This window comes from Elgaria multicarinata, chromosome 2 (genome assembly GCF_023053635.1).
Source record: "Elgaria multicarinata webbii isolate HBS135686 ecotype San Diego chromosome 2, rElgMul1.1.pri, whole genome shotgun sequence".
In the NCBI taxonomy this organism is placed as follows: domain Eukaryota; kingdom Metazoa; phylum Chordata; class Lepidosauria; order Squamata; family Anguidae; genus Elgaria; species Elgaria multicarinata.
In genome coordinates, this window is record NC_086172.1 from 91,777,213 (window position 1) to 91,792,939 (window position 15,727).

Below are 15,727 nucleotides of genomic sequence, written 5' to 3' on the forward strand. Positions count from 1 at the left end.
CTTCCTTCCACTTCCTATATGTATCCTTTTTTGTTTTCAGGTCATCTCTAAGCTTTTTGTGGAGCCACATTGGTTTCCTCTGTTGTCTTCTATCTTTTCTCCTTGTTGGAATTGTTTGTAACTGTGCCTTTAAAATTTCCTTTTTTAAATACTCCCACCCATCCTGCACTCCTTTTCTCATTAGGCTCATTTGCCACGGGACCTTACTTAGCATAGTTCCGAGTTTATTAAAATCAGCTGTCCTAAAATCCAGAGTATGTGTATTTAAGCAATTTAAATACAGAGTACGTGTATTTAAGCAAGTATTTATGGGAGGAAACTATCTTTCAGGTAACCTGGCTCGAAGCCACTTAAGCCTATAAAAGCTTTAAAATAATCTTCCAATACTACTGTTATGTTTAATCTCAAGCACATATATTGCAGGTCACAATAGCACAGAAGCCAACAGTGGAAGGATTTTGGAAGGGGTTGGAATAGTAAGGATCCAAGAGTACATGCAACTCATCATAATTTGGTACTCAGATTGCTGTACCTTGCCTGAATCTCCTGGAGGAAAGGCAGGATACAAAATGTAAAAAACAAACAAAACAATGTAGGCAATAATATATGCTAAGCATGATTTTCCTGGAAAGTTTAAATATTGTGTACCTAAAAATAATCCCGAGTTTTGATTGTTTGCCACACCCCAACATGAATAAGAAGAGGCATCGGGGACACTTTGCAGATCAGGATGTAATCAACTCTCAGTGGTTCCTGCAATGTTCTATGGGACAAAGGTAAATGGCATCTGATGAGGAAAATTGTTAAAAGAAGACAAAACCTGCCGCCTTGCCACAGAAGCTGGATTACTCACAGGCAGGAAACAAATTTAGCCTCATCTCACCAGCCATGTCCCTTTACTTTCTCATATCAGAGAATGGCAACCATTCACTCATACTGAAAACAGTAATGTGCTGTATTTGGGAATATTACTGTTGCAAGGCCTACAACATCCCTCCAGCCACCCACACTGGAGTGGCCAGGGGACAGGGACCCCACATGAGTGCCATGTGCCTTTGGGTTACACATCACATCCCAGCAAAATGATGGGTCCTTCCATCACCCATCCTTCACTAGTGCCTCAGATATTTAAAAATATAACTAAAATAAGTTCTCAAAGAAATTCAGACTAGTACTTTCACAAGTGCACAAAATACCTTCCCAGTAAACTATCACTTGCGTTTATCATTCAAGGATGCACACATACAGATATTTTTGTACTTCAATCTGTTTGGGTACCTAATGTGAATGCATAGAATGTACATTGGTAGTACAAAAACACATGGTGGTTAGAAATCAACTATGTATCTTAACAGACTTACTTGTATAAACAGTTCTCTCTTTTGGGTCTCCTTCAGTTTCACCATCAGCTGCTACTGGAATTATTATGAATTTGTACAATGTTCCAGGTTCTAAGTTGTTAATTACTGTACTGATGCCAGTAATGTTTTTTTCGATGACAGTGCCATTTCCGTCTATTTGTATTTTGTAAGTGTAGTTAGAAGCATCGAGATCAGTATTGTTCCACTTTAATGTTACTGCCGTAGTACCAATGTTTTCAACGAGGAATTGAGAAACTGGACTTGGCTCTGTTTAAGAAAGATAAAAAAGGATTACCTCTGTATTACTGACAAAATCTCTTATTTTTATATAGTGCTACCAGAAATCTATTAATAGAGATAAAGGATGTTGGACTCTGGTTTACAAAAATGTACATGACTGAACTGAAAATTGTTTCAAATTTCATTGAAGACACACTTTTCAGTGTAACATATTCTGATGAGGAAGTGGACTATACTAAACCGTGAAATATGGAGTAAATTATATTTTCTACTGGTGCATCCTATTCATTAACAATGATCACATGAGGAGAAGGTAAGAAGATTAAGGATGACCCAGCACCACAAGTATCTGCACGGGTATAATTCCTGGGAGGTTATCTGTTGGTACTTGATGAATATCCTGTAAATGCACCTGAAGCCACAGGTTTGTGGCTGTTCCAGGTTAATCATATGGGTGGGTGGGTGTGAAAAGCTCAGCTATGTTCTACTGCACAAAGTGACAAGCTATGATCAAACATTATATAAGGGAAGTTTATTTTATGCTTCACGTATCTTGTGATAGTACCCTGTTTCCCCGAAAGTAAGACATCCCCCGAAAATAAGACCTACTTCCAGTTTTGCCTCTCGCTGTAATATAAGGCATCCCCCCGAAAATAAGACCTTTTTTTTTGTTCAACAATAAATGTGTACCGTATTCTTCTTCATGGAAAAATAAGACATCCCCTGAAAATAAGACCTAGCGCATCTTTGGGAGCAAAAATTAATATAAGACACTGTCTTATTTTCGGGGAAACAGGGTATGTCAAACCCTTTGAAAAAGGAGGAACAGATTATAAGCATTTAAATTTCCAAATCCACTTTTCTTTTCAGTTAGGTGATCAGACTGGTATTAATTCAGGGATTATACAGATGGAACAAATTCACAACAGCAGCCAATTTAGCCAATTGTAGCAAAGACGACAAAGAGCCCTGTGGTTCCTTAAACACTAAGAATTTTATTGAGGCATTAGTTTTATAAGTAAAAGCTAACCACATTGATTAAGGAAGCGCTTGCCTACAAACGGTCTGTCGCAATAGAGTTCATAGACAGACTTTTTCATCATAGAATCATAGAATAGTACGAGTTGGAAGGGGCCTATAAGGCCATTGAGTCCAACCTCCTGCTCAATTCAGGAATCCACCTTAATTCATCTGTGACAGATAGTTGTCTAAGCTGCCTCTTGAATGCCTCTAGTGTGGGAGAGCCCACAAACTGGTTCCATTGTCGTATTGCTCTAACAGTCACGAAGTTTTTCTTGATGTCCAGCCGGAATCTTGCTTCCTGTAACTTGAGCCCATTATTCTGTGTCCTGAACTCTGGGATGATCGAGAAGAGATCCTAGCCCTCCTCTGTGTGACAATCTGTCAAGTACTTGAAGAGTGCTATAATGTCTCGCCTCAGCTTTCTCTTCTTGGTGCTAAACATGCCCAGTTCTTTCAGTCTCTCCTCATAGGGCTTTGTTTCCAGACCCCTGAACATCCCCATTGCCCTTCTCTGAACACGCTCCAGCTTATCTACATCCTCCTTGAAGTGTGGTGTCCAGAACTGGACACAATACTCAAGATGAGGCCTAACCAATGCCGAATAGAACAGAACCAGTACCTCACACAATTTGGGAGTTACAGTATACTATTAATGCATTCCAAAATAGCATTTGCTTTTTATGCAGCCACATCACACTGTTGACTCATATTCCACTTGTGATCTACAACAATTCCAAGATCCTTCTCACTTGTAGTATTGCTAAGGCAAGTATCCCCCATGTTGTAACTGTGCATTTGGTTTCTTTTTCCTAGGCATAAACTTGGCATTTATCCCTATTAAATGTCATTCTGCTGTTTTCAGCCCTGCTGTTTTTAGCCCAGCACTCCAGCCTATCAAGATCACTTTGAAGTTTGCGTCTGTCTTCCAGGGTATTAGCTATCCCACCCAATTTTGTGTCATCTGCAAATTTGATAAGCATTTCTTGCACCTCCTCATCCAAGTCATTAATGAAAATGTTGAAGAGCACTGGGCCCAGGACTGAGCCCTGCGGAATCCCACTCATTACCTCCCCCCCTAGTTTGAGAAGGTTCCATTGATAAGCACCCAATTCAAACATCTAAAAAAATATATAAACCAGGGATGGGGAATATGCAACCCTCCAGATCTTGGATGGCAAATCCCATCATTCCTAACCATTGGTTATGATGGCTAGGGCGGATGGAGGTTACTGTCCAACAACATCTGGAGGGCAATATGTCCTCCAGCCCTGCACTAAATGCTTGGGGCCAGCTTACCTAAAGGATTGCCTTCTCCCATATATACTCTAGCCCTAAGACCTTCTCAGGAAGCCCTTTTACAGGTGCCTCTGCCAAACAAGACTACTATAAAAAGGGGACTTTTCAGTCATGTGCCCTGTTATGGAATGCTCATCCTAAAGCAGCTCTTCTGGTGTCTACACTCTGGTTTCTTTGCACCAGGTGGAACTTTAAATTTTCCGAAGTCTTTTAACTTCTAATTTTAAACCTTAAAACTTTATACTCCTTGTGACATATTTAGAATTTAGGAACTGTGGCATTTTTGGTGCTACTCTTGAGTTACAATATATATATTATCCTCTGCTGCTGTTTTTTTTAATACTGTCTTTAGATTTTAATATTTTACTTCTTATGTATTGGTTCTCTTTTAGTGTTATTTATATATTTATTAATTACATTTCTATACCGCCCAATAGCTGGAGCTCTCTGGGCGGTTCACAAAAATTAAAAACATTCAAAGTATAAAATAACAGTATAAAACCATAATATAAAATACAATATAAAAGCTCAACCAGATAAAAACAGCAGCAATGTGAAATTACAAATTTAAAACACCAAGTTAAAATTTATTTATAGACTGTTAAAATGCTGGTAGAATAAAAAGGTCTTCACCTGGCATCTAAAGGCATATAATGTAGGTGCCAAGTGAACCTCCTTAGGGAGCTTATTCCACAGCCGGGGTGCCACAGCAGAGAAGGCCCTCCTCCTGGTAGCCACCTGCCTCACTTCCTTTGGCAGGGGATCGCAGAGAAGGACCCCTGAGGATGACCTTAGGGTCTGGGCAGGTACATATGGGAGGAGGCGTTCCTTCAGATAGCCTGGGCCCAAGCCATTTAGGGCTTTAAATGTTAATACCAGCACTTTGAATCGGGCTCGGACCTGGACTGGCAGCCAGTGAAGCTGGAAAAGGACTGGTGTGATGTGGTCCTGTCGGCCAGTCCCTGTTAGTAACCGTGCTGCCCTGTTTTGTACCAGTTGAAGTTTCCAAACTGTTTTCAAAGGCAGCCCCACATATAACACATTGCAGTAATCCAAATGAGAGGTTATCAGAGCATGGATAACTGTAGCTAGGCTATCTCCGTCCAGATAAGGGCACAGTTGGTATATCAGCCTAAGCTGATAAAAGGTGCTCTTTGCCACTGAGTTCACCTGTGCCTCAAGTGACAGTTCTGGATCCAAGAGCACCCCCAGGCTACAGACCCGGTTCTTTAGGGAGAGTGCAACCCCGTCCAGGACAGGGCAAACATCACCTCGCCGGACAGATGAACCACCCGCTAACAGTACCTCCGTCTTGTCTGGATTGAGTCTAAGTTTGTTAGGCCTCATCCAGTCCATTACCGTGCCCAAGCACTGGTTCAGAACAGCCACTGCCTCACCTGGGTTTGATGAAAAGGAAAGGTAGAGCTGGGTATCATCCGCATATTGATGACACCTCAGTCCACATCTCCGGATAACCTCCCCCAGCGGCTTCATGTATATGTTAAACAGCATAGGGGATAAAATAGAGCCCTGTGGAACCCCATGGCTTAGGTGCCATAGCACAGAGCAATAATACCCCAGCACCACCTTCTGGAATCGGCCATCCAAATAGGAGCGGAACCACTGCAATGCAGTACTTCCAACTCCCAGCTCAGACAACCTTTCCAGAAGGATACCATGGTCGATGGTATCGAAAGCCGCTGAGAGGTCCAGGAGAACCAACAGGGTCGCACTCCCCCTGTCCCTCTCCTGGCAAAGGTCATCCCACATGGCAACCAAGGCAGTTTCCGTTCCAAAACCAGGCCTGAAACCCGACTGAAATGGATCTAGATAATCCATTTCATTCAAGAGTGCCTGGAGTGCACCTTACCCAGGAAGGGGATATTAGCCACCGGCCTGTAGTTATTAACATCCTCCAGGTCCAGGTTAGGTTTCTTCAGGATGGTCTAATTACCGCCTAATTACCGACTTGCAGATATACCAGGCATCGCTCAGGCCCTCTAAGATATGTCTGTGAGGTAATCATCTTAAAGTAATAGTCCAGTGCTAGGCCTGAGGGTTAACTTTTAAATGAATTAAATTAGTTCCCCCCACTCTCTCTCACCCCAATGCAGGCCATGTGTGCCTTGCAGCTTCAGCTCTCCATGGCCTGCTTGACCATCTTCTGCTTGGGTCTCTTGGCAGGAGCAGGAAAGCCTCCAAGGGCAGCTGGGTCAAAGGCCTGCGCCTACCTCTGCCTGCACTTCTCACCCACCAAGTATTCCAGCAGGAGGCTATACTTGCCCCCTTAGTCAGGCCTACTCAGGCCTGAGGAAGAAGCCACTGCCATGATTTTCCTTGACCCCACAGAAAATGAAAACTAGAACTCCTAGCATGCCTTTCACCATGGTGCCCGACTTGCCCAATGGGAGTCCTGCTACCGAGGCTCATGGGAAGTACAGTCTGGCCGAGCCAGTCCATGCTGCACTGTGCAAGTGGTGCCCATAGGTAGGCAAATTTGGAACACACCCACATCCCAACAAAGTGACACGTGCCTCCATCACCCATCATTCAACAGTACCTTCAATAATGACCATATATTCCTTAACATATGCTTCTAAACAGATCAAGACTTGTTTTTTGTCAAGTTCCCAAAATTCCTTACTGGTAACAAATACAGTTGAAAACAACATTGTGCAATCAGATTTCTGCTTGCATTACAGGACTTTCCCTAGCTTTCCTCCTATAGCCTCCTATGCCCCCTCCCCCAATCTGCTTTAGAATTCCCACCAACCCTCTAGAGCAGATCTGGAGGAGCATGGAAGGCTGCAGGGAGGAGGGGAAATCTGTTCCGCTGCCAGTTTCTGTTCTGCCGGCAGACCACCAGTGTTGGATATAACCCTATGTCCACTGGCAATATATGTAGTTAATTCAAAATTTGCATTATTTGTTCAGAGATTCATATGATTACGTATCTTCAATGTTGTCATCACCTTCCTGGCTTCATTGTCAGAGTTGGATATAACCCTATGACTACTGGCAATATTTTGTATATGATATTTAATATATAATTTGCTTTAAATATTCAAATATTCATGATTTCTTCAATGTTATCATCTGTCTGACTCCATATTGTGAATAAATGGAATGTACATTGATCATACAGAAATAGGGAGATTGGAAAGTGTACTAATTATTTTTACAACAATATATAACTTGATTTCCCCCCTCCATAAAGGGGTTATTTAAGGCAGCTTACAAAACATTAAAAGTAATATAAAAATAATAATCCATCATTAAAACTCAATTATCAAACTAAAAAGCAGTAAACACAAAGAGCTAAAATAAACAATCAATAAATTAAATGATTGCAAGTCTTAATTTACTTACTTGTATAAGTAGATGTACTGTTTGGGTCTCCTTCAGTTTGATTCCCATCTCCTAGTGGATATATTTTGAAAGTGTACAATGTGCCAGGTTGCAAATCATGAATTGCTGCGCTGGTGGTGTTAGAAACTTCATTCCTTGAAGCACCAGCTCCTTCTACTTGTATTCGGTAAGTGTAGTTAGAAGCATTTGGATCATCATTTTTCCAACTTAAATTCACAGTGGTGGTATTTTTGTATTCAATCTTGATGCCAGAAACTGGACTGGGCTCTTTTTAGGAAAGAAAAAAGGGTGTATGATTTTGAAATCTTAGACAGTGTCCAAAATGAAAAATCCAAACATGATAACATATGCCAAGTGTGTTATACTTTTTCCATAGAGCAGAAAATTACTACTTTCTGTAGTTCTGAGATGCAAAGGTAAATGGTATCCAATGAGGAAAAGAGTTAAAAGACAAAGGCCCTTTCCACACCTAAGGATTATTGCAGGAAAATGAAGGGATAGTCCCTGCCTGCTCCCGGGATCCTCTATGTGTCATTTGCATGCACAGAGATAATCCCAGGACGATACCTGGAAAAAAGGCAGATGTAGAAACTGCCAAAGCCTGCAGCCCTGCAAAAGAAGCTGTATTAATCACAAACAGGAAACATATTTAGCCTCATCTCACCAAGCTATGTCCCTTTACTTTGTCATCTCAGAGAATGGGAACCATTCACTCATACTGAAAGCAGTAAAGGGCTGCACTTGAGACTATTACAGTTACAAGGCCTACAACATCTCTCCAGCCACCCACACTGGAGTGGCCAGGGGACAGGGACCCCATACAAGTGCCATGTGCCTTTGGCTACACCCACATCCCAGCAAAATGGTGAGTCCTTCCATCACTCATCCTTTAGTAAATATTTATCCTTAGATATTTATGAAATATAACTAAAATATGCTGTCAAAGAGATACAGAGTTCACGTGTGCAAAATTCCTTCCCGATAAAGTAAGTATTCACTTGCATTTATCATTCAAGAATGCACACATACAGATGCTTTTGTATTCCATCTGCTTGAGTACATAATGTGAATGCATAGAATGTACATTGGTAGTACAAAAACACATAGTGGTTAGAAATCAACTATGTATCTTAACAGACTTACTTGTATAAACAGTTGTATCTTTTGGGTCTCCTTCAGTTTCACCATCAGCTGCTACTGGGATTATTATGAATTTGTACAATGTTCCAGGTTCTAAGTTGTTAATTACTGTACTGATGCCAGTAATGTTTTCTTCTCTGACAGTGCCATTTCCGTCTATTTGTATTTTGTAAGTGTAGTTAGAAGCATCGAGATCAGTATTGTTCCACTTTAATGTTACTGCCGTAGTACCAATGTTTTCAACGTGGAGTTGAGAAACTGGACTTGGCTCTGTTTAAGAAAGAGTAAAAAGGATTGCCTCTGTATTACGGAAACAAAATATTTCATTTTTATATAGTGCTACCAGAAATCTATTAACAGAGATAAAGGATGTTGTAGTCTGGTTTACAAAAGCATTGTTGGAAAGTATCAAAATTTCATTGAAGATATACTTTGAATTGTAACTTGTTCTGATGAAGAAACAAATTATACTGAACGATAAAATATGGAGTTAATTGTATTTTCTACATGGAATTGCGCTAATCATTAAAGGCTCACTTAAACAGATAGTTGCAGGGCTTGGATCTACTGAAGAGCATATAACAGGTTGTAAATTGCCAGTTATGAACACTCATTGATATGGAGATATAAAAATATGCCAAATATGAAGAATTTAAGCACAATTAAAATTAATGGATCTCACATTTCTCTCTCTTATTGTTACAACTGCTTTGGAAACATTTATTTATTGCATTTTTTTACACCCCTACTCCCATAGTCAAAATTCCCTGGGAAGTTCACAAAACAAGATTTAAAACTATATAATATGACAGAGTAAAACGTAACATTAAAAGTTTTAAACTTAATAAAGTGAGAATAAAAAGCAAGGTAAAAGCCAGCAGCAGTGAAAAAAATCTTAAAACACACTAAGACTTAAAAAAAACAAAAACATGAAGGATGAAAAGGAAGGGCTGTTGCTGTCAAAACGCATTCATTTTATTATAACTGAAATTAAGCTTCAGATTCCATTGAGCACAGTCATATTTAACCTCAAGCTTTATATATTGCAATTTACAATAGTGGTGGCCATAAAATCTTGTGGCAGCAGAGATGAGTCATGTACTGGTGAATCTAATACTTTAATACAAGTTATTAATTATTTTACTTAAAGTAAACTAAGACTTTATGATGTGTTGGACTGCAACTGCCATCATTGCCAAACAGTTGCAGTCTACACAACTGGAGGTTACTACTTTGAATTTCACGTGTCAGTTCTGTTCTTTCTGTCACAAGGCATAAAAACTCAAGCAAGCAGTCTATCTGTATGACTTTAATATGGTTCTGACAACCTGATATAAGACCACAACTCTTCTGTGAAAAGTAAAATCATTGTTTTTCCTTCCAGGGAGAGGATCTGTGAGATTTAATGTCTCCAGTCATTAACTGGTGGCTTACAATTAGGTCACCTACATGAGCAATTAATTCTCTCTGCAAGTCAGCTTCTAGTTATTGGAAATGAATCTCAGGTGCATGAGAAACTCAAGAGATTTTTTCTCAATGTCAAATGTAAAAAAACTGCTTTACAAGCCATATAGGATTTATATGTCTCTTGGAACATCTACCCAAGTACTTACTTGTTGTGATGTACTCAGAGCATGAAGTAGAATTCTGTTCACTTTCAGCAGAATTTGTAAAATTAACAATATATTGCCTGCCAGGTTCAAGTCCAGATATTGAGTTGTTCCATGGTGGAGATTTAACCTCTGTTCCATTTGCAAAAGTTAGATGAGTTATTGTAAAGTTGCCATGTAACTTGATTCCTGTTTCTGATGCTTCTACGCAAGTTATTGATCTGCATTCATTACCTATACAAAAAAAGGAGTCAACAGCTTTATGCAACTAGATTTTTCATTTCTAAATATCGTATTACAATATAGCATTCATTTTTCTTTATTACTAAGCATGAGAAAAATACCTTCATATCATTCCATGAGCTTTGGACAGCATGACATTGTTCAGACTGGCATAGGGGTGCTGTGGCCAGACTGTTAACAGGGGCTGGTTAGGGGAGAATGTGTCTCTCTTGTTATGACAGGTCCACTGGCTACATGTCTGTTTCTGGGCACAATTCAAAGTGCTGGTTATGACTTTTAAAGTCCTATACAGCTTGAGACTAGCCTACCCAAAAGCCCATCTTATTCCATATGAACCTGCCTAGGTTTTAAGATCTTCAGAGGAGGCTGTTTTCTTGGTACCATTGCCTTCAGAGGCACATTTGATGGCAACGTCAGAGAGGACATTTTTAGGTGGCTACTCCCAGATTATGGAACTCCGTGCCGATGGTGGCTAGATTGGCTCCCTCTCTGTTAACTTTCCACCAGCAAGCAAAGAGGATTCTGTTCAAGCAGGTCTTTGACATTTAAGCTGGTCTGTTGGGTTGGGTGCTGTTTTTATTCTGTAATTTTTGAAGGTTTTATTTGTGTTTTCGATGAATTTGTTTTATTATTGTTTTTAACCAAGTTTTTATCTATTTCTTCTCAATGTCCCTATGATTAGCTGCCTTGAGTGCCATTTTATTTATGGAAAGAAAGAAATAAGTTTATATAAATATAAATATAAAAGTTTTTATTTTCACAAGAGTTTGGGGAGGGGTGGTTTAAATTGGGGTTGAGGGCTTTTAATGGTTTGAGGGTGAGGGTTTTAATGGAATTGTTGTAATGTGGGTTGAGGGTTTTAATGGAATTGTTTTATGTGTTATTGTAAAGCGCCTCGATGCCAGAAATGGCATATGTGGAGCTTTTGCTATGAAGAGATAGAAGCTGCAGCCATGAGAAAACTCAGAGCATGCACACTATATCTACGCTAATATACAGAGGTGGGTATACAATCTTAACTCTGTCAACATACATTTTAATATTCATAAACTGATTAATATAAAAAAAATATAAATACTTCAACAAGTTAGCTGCACCAATGGCGTTTCCTAGACTGGGTATAATAGCGGAGAGTTTTAAATAGCTTTTATACAGGGTTGTTGAGTCATCTGTGTTGACTGGACACATAACAGAATGGTACTTACAAGAAGCAGCAACTTTTATCTGTAAAATGAAAAAGAAAACAAGTAGTATTAGAATATCCCGAACACTTTATTTCTATTGTGGCATATATTTGTGCTGTTAATGCTGTACCTCCATATCAAGGTGTCAACTATGCTAAAACAAAGTAACTTTATGGGGATGGGTTCTCCAATTTGTTGCTCATTAGCGCCAATGGCCCTAGAGACACCATCTCGTCCCCCTGCTCCTCCTGATTTTTATTTTATTACTTAAGATTTGTTAAAAAAATTACCAAAAAAAAAAAAATACTGGGAGGAGGAGATTGGTGAAGTGAAGTACTGCCATCCAGCACCATTTTGTTTGGATTCAAAAGAGTGGTTTTTTGTTTTGGTGCTCAAACCCTACCTCTGCCTTGTACTTGGTTTCTTGGGCAAGTTTACTTTTCTTTTAGTCTCACTAGTTTGTTTTCTGGGAAATTAAGTGTTTTGTGACCAGCTATGCCCACCTTGGCAGCTTTTCTTTTATATAAATGGGCCATCCCCACCCCATGGCTGTCATTTTGTGAGAGCACCCACAACACACACAAAATTCCAAATGTGCCCACCAACCCAAAAAGGCTGAAGATCCCTATTAACCACCAGGACTTCTGTCAGCCTACTTATGACAATTCTATTATCTTCAATTGACCCTTTCAAATATTCACTATCATGGTATCAGACAACGATAAAACACTTCATGAAGCCAAGGAAGTAAAAAAGAAGCAGTGAGAAAACATGGCAGGCATATGGATGGAAGATGACAAGATCTGGATCCTCTCATATAATTCTGTGAAGGAGGCAGGGTGATTTCATAGTAAAAGCCCAATCTGGAAGTACACCATGTCACATAGTGAAGAGGCCAGTTCATCACTAGGGATGCTTTGAAATGAAAGTTTTATAGTGAAATGACACTGCCTAGTTCACAGAACTTTATGGAAGGTTCAGATGTTGTCTTCAATTTGTTACTCTGCATTTTCCCACTGCTTTTCCTGACTTTTTTCTTACCAGAAAAAAAAATATGTTAAGGAAGAAAAGATAGAATAGCTGCTTAATACCTTTTAATTATTAGGACTAGAGTCCTCTGTGTGGAAGCACCCTAAATTACCAGATTTGTTAACCTGGCAGCAACTACACCACCAGAAGAATCTAAGAAGTGGCCCTTAGTGAGTTGTCATCACCATCACTCTCATAGAGAACATTTAACAGACTTACAATGCTTTATTTTATTCAGTGGCTATTTTCCCACTGAATAGCTTCATGATTTATATTCTTTCTATTGGAATGATGTAATCAGTTAGACTTTTTTGTAAAGACATCTTGCATATATTGTCACATTCAAATATATAAATAGTATATTGCTCATAATTCACAAGGCACATATGTGGAATTAGGACACTTGAAAGTGAAAGCATTGCATATTTTGTAATGCTACTGCCAAACCACTAGATGCCACAATGAAACCACAAACGCTATATGCTGTTACCAAAAAAAGGGTGCCATCGACCTTCACAAAATGTTACAAGAGATCCAGACAACAATGTCTTTCATTTCCAACTTTCTAACATTTCCCCAATTCTTCTTTTTCCTACTAGAAAAGTCCATTGAGAAGGACAAGACAGAATAGCTGCATAATCCTTTTGGAATGCTAGTGTTAGGAACGTTCTGTCTGGGAGCTCCCTAAGAAACTTAATATTTACAACTGCTTAAGAACATAAGAGCCATGCGAGATCAGACTAAGAGTACATCTAGTCCAGCACTCTGTTCACACAGTGGCAAACCAGCTGTCGACCAGGAACCCACAAGCAGGACATAACCAGGAACCACAAAGAGCCCCCTTCCGCCCGTGTTCCCCAGCAACTGGCATACATAGATTTACTGCCTCTGATACTGCTGTTGTTGGTTTATGCCAGCTTACTGACCCATTTTGTTATGTTGCCTTCAGGATTTGGCAGGGGTAAGGGCATCAGCACTGTACCAATTCCATTCGTTCCTTTCCAGGCATTCCTAGAGGATCACATTCTGCAATTTTATCTTTGCGCCTGGGTTTTATAATATGAGTACTACAGTGTTCAGTCTTACCACCATAACTACATCAAAAACCTGGGATTGATCATTCGGAGTTTTGTATCATTCATTCATTCATTCATTTACTGATTACATTTCTATATCGCACAATAACCAAAACTCTCTGGGTGGTTCACAAACAAGGCTAAAAATATATTAATGGGTTATATCCAATGTTACATTAGCATTGTAATTCAGACCTAAAACTGAGGAAACCCAAGGAAAGTCTGTGCCCACAGCATTTTTCTAACTTTTGGCCAGCATCTAGGAAGTGAAGTCCTTTGGGTTTCCTTTATTCTCAAGCCAGGCAACTATAATCTGTTATGCTCTGTTTGTCCCTCTTTCCTGCTAAAATGTCACCAGCCCTGAGTTCCTCAGGTTGCATAGCCTCCCAGTGCCCTGCCTTGCTATTTCCATAGTGCTAACTTCCACTCATTTGGCAAATACTAACTACTGAGCTGAACAAGGAAGCCTTTTTTTTTTACTGCTTAGCACCCACTCCCACCCCACAACACCACCAGAGAGGGGAGGGTTTAAAAAGGATGGGGGCTTCTATACTAGCAAAGGCTATGTGGGCTGGATCAGGCCCATAGGTCAGAAGTTCCCCACCCTAGTCCCAATATCCTATTTGGGCCTTTTTTTATAAACTGAATTTACTCCCTGCTTTATTGTGGTTGGTTACTATTGCTTTTCACTGGTTTTAAATGCATTTAAACATACCATGTTTTATAGCAGATTTTTTTATTAAAGGTGTGTTACGATTAGGAATGCTTTGTCCTGCATTCAAAGTTTTTGAATCTCAACTTCTTCCTCTCCCAAATAGGAAGAAATTTGGGGTTTTTGGTTAATTCTTATCAAAACCAAATTGAAATGAAAGTCTCTTGCATCCTTGTTAGGACAACTTTTGATTTAAAATTTTAAATGATTTTGATTTAGAATAAGTAAATATGTATGCACACCCAAAGAGATGTGCATACATATTTTAAAACTATTATTACAGAATAATCTGATAAAAAGGATGTTTGTGTGAAACAATACTCAAATCTTTAAAAAGTTCACTGTGACCCATACCAGCTTAGAATAATGAAGCAAAGCCTGAAAAACCTGAAATAAAAGTAGTAGTAATTATATGAATGCAATCCTGACCTCCATGGAAATCTAAGAGAATTTTGTAACTTATGCCTACAAGGCTCTGAATAGTGGGCTACTTGTCCTTTGAAACCCAACGCACTGAATAGCTTAATAATCATATCCAAATAATTTCTTTCTTACACACCAGACTTTAGGATATGTTCCTAAATGAGTGTGAGTAGATGCATCTAATAATATATATACTTATAGCAATGCTCAACAAAATGTAGTAGTCCAGGGCTGCTTTATTAACATAACTTCATGGGTTCTTCAGCATATGCAAAGTACTTTGCAATTCTTATCCCCCAAACTCACAGCTACTATATGTTACAATCTCTTTCATGGATGGAGGAAAGCCAAATTTTATAGTGCAACAGCATCTAGGTTGCATTGCACCATACATTGTATTACAGTTCAAGTAGTCTCCTCTAAGTTTTGGGCAAAAGGCGGGATACAAATAAATAAATATAATAATAATAATAATAATAATAATAATGATGAACTCATGCATTAAAAATGTCTTCTGTCAACAACAAGGGCCCACCAGTTCACAAGGTCTTAAAAAGAGGAAAACCAGCCTCCCTATAAATGTTTATAAACCAATCTTTATAAATGCGAAGAAAACATGAAAAATCTCCCAGAAAGGAAGCATGGCCTACATAGTGCAGATAAGGTGGTTGAGTTCACAGAAATCTCTGGCAAACATTTAGGGCCCATTCAGAAGACACCTTAAACCATGGTGGTTAAGCCAGAAAGCCAGGCTGTGTTCAGAAGACACCTTAAATCATGGCTTTAACCACGGTGAATAAGGCTTTTTGCTTTATTCACCATAGTTAAAGCCATGGTTTAAGGTGTCTTTTGAACCCAGCCTGGCTTTCTGGCTCAACAATCATGACAACCTTCTTTTAAGGAAGAAAGGAAGGAAGCCAAATGGATTTTTAAGTTGGGCACTGTGCAGCCAAATGGCTTGAATGTAAGTTTAGAATTGGTATCCTTTTGGGGAAAGTGATTCTATGGATGGTCTCTCCTT

The 15,727-nt window shown here is 39.3% G+C and overlaps 1 protein-coding gene across 1 annotated transcript in view; it reads right to left on the minus strand.

Annotated features, from left to right (window-relative positions):
* The window catches only part of PTPRJ (protein tyrosine phosphatase receptor type J), a 109,946-nt gene that overhangs the window by 37,400 nt on the left and 56,819 nt on the right, over positions 1 to 15,727 (minus strand). The window contains exons 2-6 of the mRNA XM_063117181.1: positions 11,488 to 11,506; positions 10,043 to 10,273; positions 8,433 to 8,699; positions 7,290 to 7,556; positions 1,362 to 1,628 (exon numbers count right to left, since the gene is read on the minus strand). Coding sequence (XP_062973251.1) covers positions 1,362 to 1,628; positions 7,290 to 7,556; positions 8,433 to 8,699; positions 10,043 to 10,273; positions 11,488 to 11,506 — 1,051 coding nt within the window. The remainder of the gene's footprint in view (positions 1 to 1,361; positions 1,629 to 7,289; positions 7,557 to 8,432; positions 8,700 to 10,042; positions 10,274 to 11,487; positions 11,507 to 15,727) is intronic.